The sequence below is a fragment of the Lissotriton helveticus genome, chromosome 7 (assembly GCF_964261635.1).
Source record: "Lissotriton helveticus chromosome 7, aLisHel1.1, whole genome shotgun sequence".
NCBI lineage: Eukaryota > Metazoa > Chordata > Amphibia > Caudata > Salamandridae > Lissotriton > Lissotriton helveticus.
Window position 1 is genome coordinate 1456131160 of NC_136068.1, and position 17461 is coordinate 1456148620.

At 47.3% G+C, this 17461-nt stretch overlaps 1 protein-coding gene across 1 annotated transcript in view; it reads right to left on the bottom strand.

Moving 5' to 3' along the window:
• Positions 1 to 17461, bottom strand: part of LOC144770362 (uncharacterized protein ZSWIM9-like) — a 396670-nt gene that overhangs the window by 86313 nt on the left and 292896 nt on the right. Inside the window, exon 8 of the mRNA XM_078654827.1 lies at positions 15221 to 15468. Coding sequence (XP_078510953.1) covers positions 15221 to 15468 — 248 coding nt within the window. The remainder of the gene's footprint in view (positions 1 to 15220; positions 15469 to 17461) is intronic.

A 17461-nucleotide genomic window follows, 5' to 3' on the forward strand; every position in this document is an offset into this window, starting at 1 on the left:
TCCGGATCCAGTCTGACGCCTGGGGGTAATTCTAAGGTAAGCAATCTATCACTACATGTTTCTTTCAGATAAGGTTTGCATGATACATCTGCCCAAATATTCTTAAACAACAACACTACTTTGTATGTTCCAGTTGGACCTCTTCTTTGACTGAATATTCTGTTGTCTATGTTTTGCAGTTAATGTTTACTTGTCCCTTTCAAATGCACTAAAATACTAGGTTTAGGGATGGGAAGACCAGGGACAGACTCACTGACTGGTGAGAAGAGCAAACCAATGTAAGTCAATAAAGGTTAACCAAGTAGCCCATTCTGCTAAAGGGTGCTTAACTGATCCAGGAAGTTAAAGCAACCATACTCCATCCTTACAAAGCACCACAATCCACCATCTGCTGCTTCTACTTCAAAGAATGCACACCACCCTCTGCTACTCCATCTAGCACAAGCCTACTTAATGGATCCCTATCTTTTTTAGCGATTCTTCTAGATGCTTGCATCAGCTGCCATCTCAAATGATCACACTAAAAGAACCATTTCTTGAGCAATCCTGTGGCTATGTTGGAGATGCCTTATTGGAGTGGTATCTGTGTTCTATGCAGAATGGCGCTGTTTTCTCTTAAACCGGCTTTAACCCCTTCACTGCTATACCCTACTGAGAAATGTCTTCTGATCAGAATTTCAGATTATTCTTCTCGTCCCATGTACCTTTATGAAGAATCTCTACTAAACGTAATCATTATTTTGCTCTGGAAAGGTTTTTATTTCTGCATGGTCAGTGCACAGCAGAGGATGAAAGGGACAGAGTATCAGTGTCATCACTAAAGCGCTGCTCACAGTCTCTTACCTCGGATTACCACAGTACGCATGTGCAGGAGCCATCTCAAGAGCCAATTCGCTCTCTAGCCTGACATTGATTAACCTATTTCCAGTAAAAAACTGATTTAAATGTTTTCATTCAACATGATTTTGCTGTGTTTACTGTGTCAGTTTCAACCGAAAACAAGAAAGCCCAATTAGTATTATTTTGTATTAATATCATTTATATAACACATCCTAATCCAAAGGCATCAGTTGCTATACACTGTTCTAAAAATAAACAGTACATATAAATATGGCAGCAAGTATGGGAGTAAAAATACCAATCGCTGCCCACTGTCAAATCGATATAGCCCATAAAAAGGGTACTTGTTATTTTTGGGATGTATCTTGAAGCTGTATAAAGTAGACATTGCATGGATTTAATGTGCTAGAAACCGAGACCAATATGTAACACTGCCTACAAAGGAAACTATGCAAATAATTAGACTCAAAGGATGCTTTGTCTGCACAACTGTCTAGCCATTCTACTTGATGAACTGGCAAAATCATGCTCTAGGATCCTGATGAAGCTGAAGACTTAAGCACTTGCTGAAACTGAAAACAATAGCTAAAACGATGTGTAAGGTAGGAAGGCTCATACTGAATCATGTCAGGCACCATCTTGGAGTGTGATTTGCTTCTGTGGCCCATAGGGAACTTTTTACTTTGTATCTCAATGATGTTTCTACAGTCCTGCAGCACAATCCAGAGAAAGGAGGCTCTCAACAAAAAAACGCCTAAGTGCCAGTACCATTACAATTTGGTTTTGAGAAAGATTTTATAATGAATAAGAAAATAACACTGATTATGATAAAATGTGTAGAATTAACGTGTAAACTTTGATGGAAATAACATGTATAGAATGCATAAAACTGAAAGCTATCCTATTTACTCGTACAAAGCCTCAAATTACAAAATGAATGCTACTTGAAATACAAGCTTGAATAGAAAATGCTAAATACGCATAAAACATTTCATTCTGAACCTCTCCATGAACATGTTTTTCATTGGGATTAATAAATTAATTATATAGTTTAAGATATTTCCGCAGAATGTTTCCATATGCACAAAGACCATGACTAATTTTTGTTGTATAATGGAGTAATATAGAGTTCATACATTGAAATGCAGCGTTTGAAATGTGAACTTGACTTTCTAACCTACTTGTATCCCCCCCGCCCCACCGATGGTAATTCTGCAAAATGACTTCTTTTTCATTAATACAGATGTTTTAACTTCTACATAGACTACGGTTTAAAAAACTGATATTAGAAGGTGAAAGATGTAGTGTGAATATGAGGAAGTAGGCCTGAATGAGTCAAACTCCACGTGAGCACATCATTGTTAATATTTTAATTGAAATCGTAACATTGCTGTCTATGGGCTAATGTATTTGTGTGAGAAGATGAGGAGTGAGCCTGTGCGCAGGAGAGCATCGAACGGTGAGAGGCTGACGGGAGACGAGAACAGCAAAATGTTGTTCAATAATGTGTGCACCTAGAGTAGAGTTACTACGCTTTTGCCATTGCCTTTTTGACACTCGCACTATTGGGTTTAAGCCAGACCTAGACTTTATGTCACATTGCTTTGAAAACCTACTGAGTTTCTCAACCCTCTCTTTTTGGGGATTTCTGCTTTGATATTTTCATCTCTTTGAGATAATTTGAATGTCAAAGATTTAGGCTTGCTCTTATAATCCCAGACTAAAACTCTTAAAGGTTCCGACTAAATCCATTTTGACCCAATTCTTAGAATAGGGATAATTTCCTTCATGGAACACGCTTTCATGCCTTTCCTATATGATTTGATTAACCAATATTGATTTTATATTTCGGTCATATATTGACTATTGAAATTAATCTGAAATTATCTTGTGATTTGCAATAAAAATGATCTACTAAAAGATTTTGATTAAGAAAACCCTTTCAAAGAATTTACCAACCCCACCACCGGCACCAACGACATCACTCCCTCCCAAGATCTCTGCGACTCTTTATCCTCTTTCTTCCACAACAAAATCGCCGACATACATAACAGCTTTGAAAACCAGTCCGAAGAACCCAATCACTACTGAAGACACCATCCGCCTGATGAACTCCATCCACTCAGGTTCACCAACCGACCCATGTCCCCACCACATCTTCAACAAAGCAGACTCCATCATCGTACCCCATCTCCGCGATGTCATCAACTGTTCCCTCAACTCCGCTACCTTCCCGGAAAGCTGGAAACACGCCGAACTCAGCGCCCTTCTGAAGAAACCCACAGCAGACTCCTCTGAACTTAAGAACTACCGCCCCATCTCACTCCTCCCATTCCCTGCTAAAGTCATTGAGAAAGCCGTCAATAATCAGCTCGCCGCCTTCCTTGAGTCCAACAACTGCCTCGACCCCTCACAGTCCGGCTTCCGAGCCAAACACAGCACCGAAACCGCCTTCATAGCTGCTACAGACGACATCCGAACGCTACTGGACAACGGAGAAACAGTTGCCCTAATCCTACTTGACCTCTTCGCCGCCTTCGACACAGTCTGTCATAGCACCCTCATACAACGCCTCAGCAACGTCGGAATACAAGGACATGCTTTAGACTGGATCATCTCATACCTCGCCGGAAGAACCCAGAGAGTCCGCCTCCCCCCCCCCATTCAAATCAGAGGCCACCGAAGTCATCTGCGGCGTACCACAAGGATCATCACTCAGTCCCACCCTCTTCAACGTTTACATGAGTCCCCTCGCATCCATAGCGCGACAACACAACCTCAACATCATCTCCTACGCAGACGACACCCAGCTGATCCTCTCCCTCACCAAAGACCCAAACACCGCCAAAACCAATCTACACGAAGGAATGAAAGAATTAGCCGAATGGATGAAGAACAGCCGTTTAAAACTAAACTTGGACAAAACAGAAGTTCTCATCTTAGGATCATCCCCCTCCGCCTGGGACGACTCATGGTGGCCACCGGCCCTCGGTACTGCACCCATACCTACAGATCACGCACGCAACCTGGGCTTCATCCTTGACTCCTCCCTCTCGATGACCAGACAAGTCAACGCCGTCTCATCTTCATGCTTCAACATCCTACGCATGCTCAAAAAAATCTTCCGTTGGATCCCCACCGAAACAAGAAAGACAGTGACCCCGACACTGGTTACTAGCCGACTGGATTATGGAAATACCCTTTATGCCGGAACCACAGCCAAACTACAGAAAAAACGACAACGCATCCAAAACACCTCAGCCAGACTCATACTAGACATCCCCAGTCAAGCTCACATCTCCGGTCACCTGAAAGACCTCCACTGGCTCCCCGTCAATAAGAGAATAACGTTCCGTCTCCTCACCCACTCACACAAGGCCCTCTACGACCTAGGACCCGAATGCCTCAACACAAGACTGTCCTTCTACACACCCACCCGCCAACTACGATCATCCAATCAAGCCCTTGCCGCAGTTCCGCGCATCCACAGATCCACCATGGGAGGAAGATCCTTCTCCTACTTAGCGGCCAAAACCTGGAATTCTCTCCCCACTCACCTCCGCCTTACACAGACGCACCTCTCCATCAGAAAGCAGCTTAAAACCTGGCTTTTCCATAAGTAACACACCCACCCTCCCTCAAGCGCCTTGAGACCCTCTGGGTGAGTAGTGCGCTATACAAATTTTTGAACTTGAACTTTAAACTTATACCAACTTCTTTGATTGACTAAAATTAGACTAATGATATTAATGATAATTTATAATATGCAATGCTCTCTTCTTCCCTATAACAACGGCAAAGATCCATAAGACCAGAGGCTGACAGACAGAGAATTGGGTCATTTGTTTGTAAACCGTCATACTTTGAGAATTTGTGAACTGATTCCCGCTCCAGCTGTTTCTTTATTGGTTGTTAATGGTTTCCATTTTGAAATGTGAAAGTTATTGTCTGCTACAGAAACAATAGCTCATGCCCCCACCACCAAAACTATAATTCTCTCTCACAAAGGCCAACTCATGAACTTGCATATGATGTGGAAGATGACATCACAACTGAAAAACAATGACATCACTGTGACTTGTCACTTTACCATTGAAATTATCGATGACATTGTTACGGCTACAATCAAAATACTTTGTCTGGTTAAGAGCTACTTAATAACGTGCTATTAAGTCAATGGTATTGGTATAAATGGGAAAGAGTTATTGTTATGATGGTTGGGGTTTGATTTATAGTTTGTGAGGTGGAACCATAACTGCATAATGTTGGGGTTGTTAGGGATTGATTGAGAACCAAAACTTCATTTTTACAGGGTATGAGTGAATGTGAGGTTTTTTTTTTTAAAAGCAGGAGTAGCGACTAGCTGCCAGGCATGCAGCCCCTGCAACGCACACACTCTGGTTGTCCAATCCTCGTAGGTCAATGCCATTAGTCAGGCCCTAGGCCCAACACCCAACTACCCATGCTTCCCACGAGGCCATGCTCCCAAACACAGGCCTGATCAATTACTCTTTTTTTTAAGTTGATCATTTGTGAATTTCTTGATTCTTATGATTCCTAGCTCACAAATGTTCTTTATTCAGGAGCTTGTTCTGTATGAGTGTTTTCTATTGTACCACAATGATTGATCTGTGTGTCTTTCTTCATCCAGCCTCACTTACTCTCTCCTTCAGCCATGAATCTGACATGCATGAGCACAGGAAAAGGCATCTATTACGAATACTAATAAAAAGGATGTCAGGTGCTGTTGAATTTTCTGAAGATTGCGAGGTTACAGTCCACTACATGTTTTTTCAAACTTTTTGGTCTTATTTTCCACGTACACCTTCTCTAGGGCCTAGAACTTGACATTGAATCTCCCTTTTCAGAGTAATTTTTTTCCACAGCGCCAAACTGGTGCAGTTGCCGGAAAAATAACTGAAACCCTACTCGCATTTCGCCACAAATTCAAATATCATTGACAGAACTCATGGGTTTTTTGCTCACAAGTTCAACATCCACAATATACAACATAATTAAGCCTTCAAAGCCAAGCTAATAACTTTTTTGAAAATCAACATCTCAAAAAGGATTGCACGGATTTACACCAAATCATAAAATGATGCTTTCTGAGTGAACTTCTACTTCCATTCCAATTCTGGTGTAAATCCATTTAATGTGTTTTGTCGTAGAATAGAGAAAATATCCCTATGGGAACTAAAATCGTAAATGCATGTTTTTTGCTCCCCAAACTCTGCGAATGTTTCTCCCTACATGGATAAGAATGAAAATTGGCATTACGAAACTTTGACGATTTTTGGATGGGTTAGCCAAATTCCATGCAGAGTGATCAAGGGAAGTCAAAGTTCTAAGAATAAAAAAAAGACATTTTTAATGGAAAGTTGACCTGAACCAAAACTAGAGTGCTATGGCTGACACTGCAAGGAAAATGGAGTGCTTAACAAGTAACACAAATAAGTACAGTGGCAATGATACTACTGAATGCACAAGTTACTACTTGTGTAACGATATATCTGTAGGAGACATTAGTTAGTGATAGATTCCTTACCTTAGAATATCCCCAGGCGTCAGACTGGATCCGGAAATTTTTGCGTAGCAATACCCCTGCGCGTCGGTAGGCGTCGTCTGCGGCTCCGCGTCCGTCGTCGTTAGCGCCGGAATGACGTCGTCTGAGTACTTAGACGCCGCCCATGCGCGCTGACGTCAGTTCTGATACACAGCTTTTCCGCGCCAGATACGCAGAGCCATGATAGAACCAACACTGGTGCCAAGAAACTAGGGCCCTGAAAGGGGATGACCTTAACCCTAGATATCGGTTCGCAGAACGGGGAGGATGGGTGGGTCGGTAAGGAATCTATCCCTAACTAATGTCTCTTACAGATATATCGTTACACAAGTAGTAACTTGTGCATCTGAAAGAGACACGTTAGTGATAGATTCCTTACCTTAGAATAGATACCCCAGCAATACCAACCCCGGTGGTGGGTCTGCGAACCAATAATCACACCAGAAAGTCCTGGAGGACGGAAAGGCCAAAGAAGCCATCCCTCCGGACTTGACTGTCCAGGCAGTAGTGCCGTGCGAACGAGTGCAGCGAGGCCCACGTCGCTGCCTGGCAAATGTCCTGTGAGGGCACTACCCGGCCCAGGGCAGTTGTAGTTGCCGTGGCCCGAGTGGAATGAGCCCTCAATCCAACAGGGGGCTCCTTCTTAGCCATGGAGTAACATGCCTGGATACACAAGATGATCCACCGGGAGATGGTCCTCTTGTGTACCGCCTTCCCCTTCTTAGCACCCACGTAGCCAACAAAGAGTTGGTCATCCACCCGGAACTGGCGTGTGCGATCCAAATAGAATGAGAGAGCACGTTTTGGGTCCAGACGGTGGAGCCGCTTTTCCTCTTTAGAGGGATGCGGAGGCGGAAAGAAGGTTGGCAAGGTGATGGACTGCCCGATGTGGAAGGCTGAGACAACCTTGGGCAGGAAAGATGGCTTGGTACGCAACACAACCTTGTCCGGATGGACAGAAAGGAAAGGTGGAGTACAAGAAAGGGCCTGGAGCTCAGTCACTCTCCTGGCAGAGGTGATGGCAACCAGGAAAGCAGTCTTTAGAGTCAGAAGACGAAGAGGACAGTTGTGAAGTGGCTCAAAGGGAGCGCACATCAGGAAGGTAAGAACAAGGTTCAAGTCCCACTGGGGCATCACGAAGGGAACAGGAGGGAACATGTGCGTGATACCCTTAAGAAAACGATTTACAATAGGGGACTTGAATAAAGAAGGCTGATCAGGTAGCCGTAAGAAGGCAGAAAGGGCAGAAAGGTAGCCCTTGACAGTGCCCAGAGCAGAGCTCTGCTGGGCAAGAGAAAGAAGGAAGAGGAGAACCTCAGAAAGGGGGGCAGAGAGTGGATCCACAGCCTTTGCTGTGCACCATGCAACAAATCTGTTCCACCTGCAGGCGTATACCGACTTTGTGGAGAGCCGCCTGGCCGCCAGAATGACATTACCGACTTCGGGAGGCAAGTCAAATGGCCTCAACTGTCGCCGCTCAATCTCCAAGCTTGTAGGTGGAGACTGGACAGGTTCGGGTGGAGGACCGTCCCCTGCTGCTGCGACAGAAGGTCCTCCCGAAGGGGCAGACGAATCGGGGGATCGACTGACATGCTGAGAAGCTCGGGATGCCAGTATCTTCGTGCCCAGTCCGGAGCCACAAGGATGACTTGGGCCCGGTCGCGCCTGATCTTCAGCGCTCGGGGCAGAAGTGGTATAGGCGGAAAGGCGTACAACAGACCGCAACTCCACTCGCGACGAAAAGCGTCTCCGAGTGAGTGCCGCCTTGGAAATTCCAACGCGCAGAACTGATGACATTGCGCGTTCTCTTCGGTGGCGAATAGATCTAACCAAGGCTCTCCCCATTGCTGAAAGAGGCCTTGCGCCACGTTCGAGTTCAGACGCCATTCGTGATCCATCATGCACCGACGGCTGAGTTCGTCCGCCCTGGCATTCAGAGAACCTGCCAGGTGTTGAACTATCAGGGTCACACCCTGACTTTCCAGCCACTGCCAGAGGCGCAGAGCCTCCTGGCATAGGGTCCACGACCCCACCCCGCCCTGTTTGTTGCAGTACCACATGGCGGTGGTGTTGTCCGTGAACACCTGCACTACACTCCCCCGGACAGAGGGGAGGAATGCCTTCAGCGCTAGACGAATCGCCTGTAACGCCAACAGGTTGATGTGGAGCCGGGCCTCCGACGGAGACCAGAGTCCTCTGATCTCCGCCTCTCCCATGTGGCCACCCCAGCCCTGGAGGGACGCGTCCGTCACAACTACGTGCTCCGGGTGGGGTAGGGAGAGGGATCTGCCACTGACCCAATCGCGGTCCGTGAGCCACCACTGCAACTGTCGTGCAGCGCCCTCCGAGATCAAGACGTGATCGGACAGGTTGCCCTGATGCTGGGCCCACTGAAACCTCAGGTCCCACTGCAGAGCCCGCATCCGCCACCGGGCGTGATGCACCAGTAGGATGCAGGAGGCCATCAGCCCCAGAAGCCGCAGCGTCAACCTGACCGAGACTCAGTATAAAGGCCGAAATATGGGAATCAGAGCCTGAATATCCCGAACCCGCTGTTCGGGAGGGTAAACCCGAAACTGCGCCGAGTCTAGAACCGCTCCGATGAAGAGGAGCTTCTGAGAGGGACACAGGTGCGACTTTGGCACATTGATGGAGAACCCCAGCAAATGCAGGAGGTCGGCCGTAGTCTGGAGGTGGCTGACGACTGTCTGGGGCGAGCCCGCCTTCAACAACCAGTCGTCGAGGTAGGGGAAGACGGACACCCCTAACCTGCGCAGATGAGCTGCGACCACCGCCATCACCTTCGTGAACACCCGTGGGGCGCTGGTAAGGCCAAAGGGGAGCACGGTAAACTGAAAGTGCTCATGGCCTACCGTGAACCGCAGGTAACGCCGGTGGGCCGGCAGGACGGGATGTGAAAATAAGCGTCCTGCAAGTCCAACGCTACCATCCAGTCTCCGGGGTCCAGGGCAGCTAAGACCTGAGCCAAAGTCAGCATCTTGAACTTCTCTTGACGGAGGAAGCCGTTGACGTTCCGTAGGTCCAAGATCGGGCGCAGGCCCCCCTTGCCCTTCTTGGGTACCAGAAAGTAGTGGGAGTAACATCCACACCCTACTTCTGGCCCAGGAACGCGCTCGATGGTCCCCTTGGCCAAGAGGGCCGTGACTTCCTCTTGCAGAAGTTGCAAGTGATCCCCCGACACGCGGTGGAATTGTGGTGGCATGGCTGGAGGGGTCGCCTCGAAGGGGAGGGAGTAGCCCCTTCGGACGATTTGCAGCACCCACCTGTCCGATGTGACAGTGCGCCAGTGGAAGTGGTGATGGCGAACCCTGCCTCCCACAGGCGTCACATGGGCCTGAAAGCTCGGACTAGGAAGGCTTGGAGGCAGGTGCTGCGGAGGGAGGTGTGGACTGGCCTCGCCGCTGACCCCGACCGCCGCTGCCACGGCGGTTTCCACAGCCGCCACCGCGCTGCTGGGTATTCTGCGGTGCGTGGCTGGCAGCACGTGTGGGGACGCCCCTTCCGTGCCCACAAAGGAGCGAAAGGCACCAGATTGCTGGCGCGTGGCCGAGAGGCCTAAGGACTTGGCAGTAGCCCTGGAGTCCTTAAAGCGCTCCAGCGCATGGTCTGCCTTGTCGCCAAAAAGGCGACGGCCATCGAACGGCATATCCAGGAGGGTGGCCTGGACATCGGCCGAGAAATTGGAGGACCTTAACCAGGCGTGGCGGCAAACCGCCACCGTCGTTCCCATCGCCCTGCCCAGTGAGTCCGTGGTATCCAGTCCACACCGGATAGAGTATTGTGCCGCATCTCGACCCTCCACAAGGGCTTGGGCGAGTTTAGCCCGGACCTCCTCCGGGCATTGTGGCAGCACGTCCGCGACCGTGTCCCACAGCGTGTGGGTGTAGCGGCCCAAGAGACACGCGGTATTGACAGACCGCAGTCCCAGACTCAGGGACAAGAACACTTTCTTCCCGAACTGTTCGTATCTCTTGGATTCCCGATCGGGCGGGGCCGTCGGGAATGCGGTCTGGGAAGTGGAGGCCTGGATAACCAGGCTCTCGGGGGTGGGATGGGTGGACAAAAAGCAAGGGTCGCTCGGAGCCGGGCGGTAGCGTCTGGCCACGTTCCTATCCACAGGCAGACCCGTGGCGGGCTTGGACCAAGCGCCCACAAGAACGTCACATAAGGCTTCATTAAACGGCAGCAGAGGCTCACTGGAGCTTGCCTGCGGTTTAAGAACCTCAGTGAGGAGGTTAGTCCTCACGGCCGCAAAGGGGAGCTCAAGGCCCAAGGCCTTGGCTTTCCTCGTTAACACTACGCTATAAGCAGCCCCCTCCTCCGTAGCCATGGTGGGAGGGGAGACAAATCAAGTGTCTGGCGAGGTGTCAATACCACTGGCCTCCCCAAGCTCATATGTCCAGTCCTCTTGAGACTGACACTCCTGTGCCAGAGGGTCCTCAGACCCCTCCCAATCACCTCCGCCACCAGTCTCCTGTAACTCAGGGTCAACAGACTGGGCCTCCTCATGGAAATAAAAATCTCCAAAGGCCGTCTGAAGTGGCGCCCAACGGCGCCGTTCCGGCGCCAGAGTCGGACCGAAGGGAAGATTGGGGACGGCGTCCACAATGGGCGCCGGGGGTGACACCCTCGGGGCCGGCGCCGGTGAGGTCGACCGGCGACGACCCGGATCCGGAAGCTGGTCCGGTGAGGCCCTGCGGCGCCGGCACCGAAGTCGCCAGCGGCGCCGGGGCCGAAGCACCCGGCGGCGTCTGGGCCTAAGCGCCCGACCCGCTAGGGCCTCCAGCCGGGACCGCTGGGCCTGAAGGTGCCGCGGGGCCCGGCTGAGGAGGGAGGGACCTCACGGCCATGAGGTACCGCTCGACCTCCTCCGGCGTCGCGCCGTGCCCAGGGACCCGAAGGTGTGGGGCAGGCGGCGACGCTTGTGACTCTCGGAGCCGCGTGGGCGGTGTCGCCCGAACCCCCGGCCGCATCGTGCGAGCGTCGGGGTGGGTCGGAGGAGCGATGATGCCGCTCCGACCTCTCATGCCTCTTACCTGAGGACTTGGAACCCGACGACCGATGTCCACTCCCGGAGCTGCGGGGACTCCGACCCCGCGACCGGTCCCTCGACCTCCCGTGGGGCCGGGACCTGGAACGGAGCGAGGTCGACTGCCGGAGCTCGAGCCGCTTGCGGGACCGCTCCCGCCTAGCCTTCGACGTCAGGGCCCGGCAGTCGGAGCAGGTGCGGTCGTCGTGGTCGAGGCCTAAGCACTTCAGGCACCGGCGATGGGGGTCCGTGACCGACATCAGTCGGTCGCACTTCGAACAGGGCTTGAACCCGGGCATCCCTACCGGCACCGTCGGAGTCGAAGACTCGAGTAGAAAAATGATCAAAAAGATCAAGAAGTTTAGTCAAAAAATTACTAGGGGTAGAGCTTCTCCGGATCTGCGCTAGCTGGCGCGGAAAAAAGAAGAACTGACGTCAGCGCGCATGGGCGGCGTCTAAGTACTCCGACGACGTCATTCCGGCGCTAACGACGCCGACGACAGACGAGGAGCCGCAGACGACGCCTACCGACGCGCAGGGGTATTGCTACGCAAAAATTTCCGGATCCAGTCTGACGCCTGGGGATATTCTAAGGTAAGGAATCTATCACTAACGTGTCTCTTTCAGATAGTAGCATTTATATAGTAAAAGTAGAGTAACAGTTGAAACAGTTTTATAACGACTCCAGATAAGGGAAATGCCACACAAGCAGAATGAGGGGTGTGCTGGGCTACAATGCAGGCAGGATGTTCCCTATATGTTGGTTTTACAGGGTGAGGGGTCTAAATGACTAAATCTTTGTTACAAATTTGCATAAACAAAAGTTGTTTTCTTTGTTCACAAAATACATCTCGTAGTGGTAGACGAGACTCCTCTACCTCATATCTTTTTGGTTTCGATATCTGGCATCCTCCTCAGAAAGGTGGTTGAAGGCGGAACTTCTCACCTAAAGAATTTAGAATTTCTATTTTATGGTAGAGTGGGACACATGACAGAGTAGTTGGGGGATCTCAACATTTCACGTCTGAACAGGTTCTTAAAAAAAATGTTGGTACCCTTTGCATTTTATGTAGCATTTTAGAAGGCCTTTACCCTTGACTTATTGGCAATTCTGATAGAGGTTTTTAATGATATAACCCAGACAGCCAGAGACCTATGCCTGATTACCCTTGCTGGAAGAGGTGGAAAGAAAGTAATGCAGGTGTCTCTGGATGCTTAAAAAGCTTTTGACAGACTTACTGGGCATTTATGGGGATACCCAAGTAAAAGGGATGCAACTGGATTGAGGTGATGTGGGGAAGCAGTACATTATCTGGGTATCACATTAGTTCTCATTCAACAGAATATGCTTCATAGAGACTTCAGAGTGCTCTTCAGAACAGCCAAGGTAGACCTACATTGTATTGTAGTTCCTATATTCCCAATAGGCTCTGCGCATTGGAATAATATATCCTGCAGCTTAGACGTCGGACTTAAGTCGACTAGGTCTCTGCCGAATATATTAGACTTAATTGTGAGTGCCAGCTAGCTCAGAGGTCACTAGAAACTTTCTCGAAAGTACAAGAAGGGATTAGTCTCCGACAACCATATAACATGACAACTTTGTTTCCCCAGAATGAAACGTATCTCTAGAGTCGCGGAAACAATAGACGACTATTTCCCTCAGTCAGATGTGCATACTTCGTTTCACCAGAGTTGCTCAGAAATAGAGAGATGGGCGTTTTCAATAAAAGTATTTATTGAACAGTCTTATTTCTTAAGCATAAGAAATGCACTGCTAAAATTGAAATGCTGGTTAAGAAGTACAATGCAGATAATACGAATAGTATTATAAAATAGCACTTTAAGAGCATGATATGGTTTCAAAGCCATAAACATAGAATACATAAAATGCATAAAATACATCCAGTGATAAAATAGTGGCTAAAAGTACTCAACTGGTGCTTCTAAAATATGCCTACCCCGGTGTACCTAACCTAAGTTTAGTACGAGGGAGGAGTAAGTGTGGTGTAGCTTAAGTCTAATTATTTTCTGCCAAGAATCTGTTCCAAGAATTCTCTAAGGGTCTAATCAGCTCCGTACCTTGGTTTTAGAATGATAGAGGTCTTGTATCTCTCTCTCAGGACTCGATCTCCCAGCAACCCGCAAGGGCAGCCTGGAAACACCGGAGCTGGATTTCTCGGTAAGAGAAAAGACAGCGTCTTCTCAGTGCGTCAGTTGGAGGGTCGGCTTCTTTCGGCACTTGCAGCAGCAGGGCGTCTGGCAAGTAGTTAGTCGTTCTGCTCCAAAACCACCGTGTGTTTGACTGGGCAAATGTAGGCATATTTATACCTTGAAGGTGCAGAGTTTGACGTAAGATAGAACATAATATCGTGACTAGTGCCTCAGTTCCTTGAAAACTCCAGGAGTTCTTGGATAAATTAATATTCAAGCAGGGGAAAGTCCCTGACTGCTGAAGGCGGGTTTTTCCAAGAAATCAATGTGGATTCTCGGAGTTTAGTGGAAGTAGCCATGCCGTATTTGGGCTGCATAGGCGAAGACTAAATAAGGTAATGATTCCTATGCCTATATAAGGATTGGGTGAATTATACCTATATATGGGCATGAATCGGGAAAATTACATTAGGGTCCTAGATTCCTACATAACAACATAATGGGAACAACCATACCCTCTCATGGCGGGGAGAGTGGTGTCTTAAAAATGTGTATGCAGCAAAATTTCTACTTTTCTTCCAGATTATAATCTTGAATATCAAAGGCGAGGACAGAACAGGGCTCCAAGACCTATGTAGTGAGTAGGTTTAGGGAGGCTAGAATAGGACAGCATCCAAACATGCTTAGGATGAAAGAGTGGCTTGGGAATGCAAACCTGCTGCAATACTACGAAGTAGCACAGTTGTGCTACCAGGCTAAGGAGTGTACCAGAGAGAAGTCAGGCCAAGCATCATTCATCATAGATCATACACACTCTGGGAGGTTCCGTGGCTTCCTAGTCTCAGAAATTTTTCCTTTACATGTCCACGGTGGTCAGGACCATGCTTAAGGTGCACTCATCAACTAACTTCAAACCATCATGGAGAAATCAGTACTGTCCAGGACTGCACTGCGGGTTGTTCAAAACTTGGAAGTATGGTGATGTTATAATAGGGGCGACCGCAATATAGAAAAGTTGCTATATCATAGAAATGTTAGCACTTCAAAGAGAACTCCAAATGCCCAATCATAGGAAATACTACTCTGATGATTAGAACTAGAACAGATCATTTGGAATGTATGCACCTTTTAAATATACATTTCCCATCACATTTCAAAGAGGAGGTAGAAATTGTTCCCCTTTATTCCAACCTTTATAGAGAACTCTAATACTCAAGAAGCTTAGTTCTCTAAAAATGTGGTTTCATATATTTTAGCATTCTGGTGTGCAATTTTAATTTTGGGAAAAGATGACAAAAAATGCCATTTACTTGTAACACAAGCTTTGAACCCTTTGCCTGTTTATGGTTTCCATTCTGTGGATCTACTGGTGGCTAGAAATCAAAATAAGTTTCAAAATGTGAAGGCATCAACTACAGGAATATCTCCAGGGTTTTGTTATGATGTCAACCTACAGTCAATGATTCACCGCATCTGAGCGAGTACAGTTCACTCTACAGCACTCAGTAACTCATAACTCAAGAGAATAACAGAAATATACCCCAAATTATCCTTCAAGTTGCAAGTACCATAACCTGATTAAAGCATCAAGTATAAACTACATGCCTTACCCTGTTTTCTGTCCTCCATAGTCTTTGCTTTCTTTACATAGGAGGTGAACAGAGCCGTACTGGAGGGCATCTACCGCATCAGTCTGCGGAGGGGTTGTTCTCCACTCACACTTGCCAAGGGGGGTGGCGTTTTGAATATAGAAGAGAGCCTTTTTTCTCTCACACCAAGTGTCGAAGAATCTGCAGAACTCCTCCCAGGAGAAGAACTCCTTCCCCAGAAAATCATCATCGTCATGCAATAGGGTAATCTGGAAAGAAAGGGATTAAGCAGTGAAGAGAAAGGAAACGGGTAGATATGATGAAAAATAAAATCACAAGTCAAGGCCCATTTGGAATATTGAGTAAAGTCTGAGTCATTTAAGGAGTAGTTTATCTATCTTTGCAGGGCCTCATAGTTGACAGTTCTCTGGGTCATGTACAGAACATTGTGGCCAGCTGGATGCCGCTATTGGAACACTATCTAGTTATAGAGGCTTCAATTTGAAGACTAAATTCAGTTCTAGAAGCCTCTTATGATTGTGTTTTCAGTTCTAGAAGCTTCACTTGGAGTATTAGAGGCAATTCAAGAGACATTTGAAGTAGTGTGCCTACTTCTGGAGGCGGTGTGAAGTACTGTCACTAGTTCCTGAGGCTTTGGGGGGTATTCTGCCTAGTTCTAGAGTATATATCTTGGATAGCACATATCCAGTACTAGACTAGTTTGGTATATATTATGCACTTGTAAAGGCTTCCTTTGAAGGATTGAATCAATTCAGGCAGATACATTAGGAGCATTGCATGTCCTTTGGCCACACAAAGTAGGTAGTCTTGTTTTCTCCTGCGGACTATAGTGGTCAGATCTGTGAAACTCATCTTGGGTATTGAGTATTGTGAGCAGTTTGGGAGGCTACATGCAAAATACAGAGTGCAGTTTTTAAAGTCTTGTGTGCACTTTTGTAAACAGTTTTGGAAATCTCTCGTAAAGTATTGCATCCGTTCTGGATGCCACAAATCCAGAAAGTGGAGGACAAGCTTAAAGCAATTAAGAGACTCTTGTTAAAACTATATGACAGATGGGGGATAAATGTAGCCCAGAAGTCAGCCCTTTTCATCAGATATATTGTTGTCTTCCTTTAGAACTGTAACAGGTGCAATATAGACAGTCTCAGAAGTGACATTAGAAAATATCAAACAACAATAAGGCTAGGGAATTCACAAAAAGCTACCAAGCACAAGAAGAAAAACTGCAAATGAGTTCATAACAGTCCAAGAAAAGAATAGGGGAATTACATTACTGAGACAGCAAAGATAAATATGGAGATCATGCTGGACATTATAGATCATTGGTACTCGCACACATTTTCCAAGGGGCCAAAATGCTGGTGTGTAATGTGCCAGATGGTCAAATTGATGACAGCAGGATGGCGGTCGGGCGAGGGGATTGGGGTTGATTGTCGGTAAGGTGGGTGTAGGGGAATCGAAGCATATACATCTAGTGGAGGAATAGAACAATGTGAAACCAGAACACCCGGGTTAATTTCTTGCTTCCCCACATTACTAAATTGTGAGATCCTAGGCAATTATTTAATTTTACTTTCTTCCTTTTTCTTCATAATCACATATAAGAGGACATTGAAATACATGACTTCACAGTGACTTCACGGTGTGCGCTGTACAAAACCTTCTCCTGTATTTGATTTAATAAACTATAATGTTGTTCATGTTTAATAGGAAACCAGGCCACCCAAAAGCTGCACATAACTGACTTGCAGCTTAGCTCACTATTGGCAATGTTGTCAGGGTAGAGGGGAGAAAAAATGTTTCAAAATTTGTGTTTGAAACCCATCACTTTTAAATTAATACATCAAAATGCACTGATATTATCAGTTTGTTTTAAAAAAAATACATTTCTTTATTGCAGATTTTAGTTTCACTTCACATGTTGATACAGCAATATTGTTGCAGACAGCTCCGAACAGTCAACGTTACAATCCCTGTACAGCATCAGTTAGCCAATTTGGGGTTGTCTCTGGAGCATATACTTAACCCACCATTTAGTGTAGACATTGTCAGTAGCAATCGTATTAACTTTTAACTCAACACCCCCCCTCTCAACCTCACGTCTCCCCCCCCTACCCGCACCGGGGCCCCCCCTCCCCCAGAGGTCTCTCTAACCACATCTCAATCAGTGGTACCCTCCCGTTCCTCCCCCTGTCTGGAGGATACAGTCCCCACCTGGCTAACACCCGTCGACACAGTCTG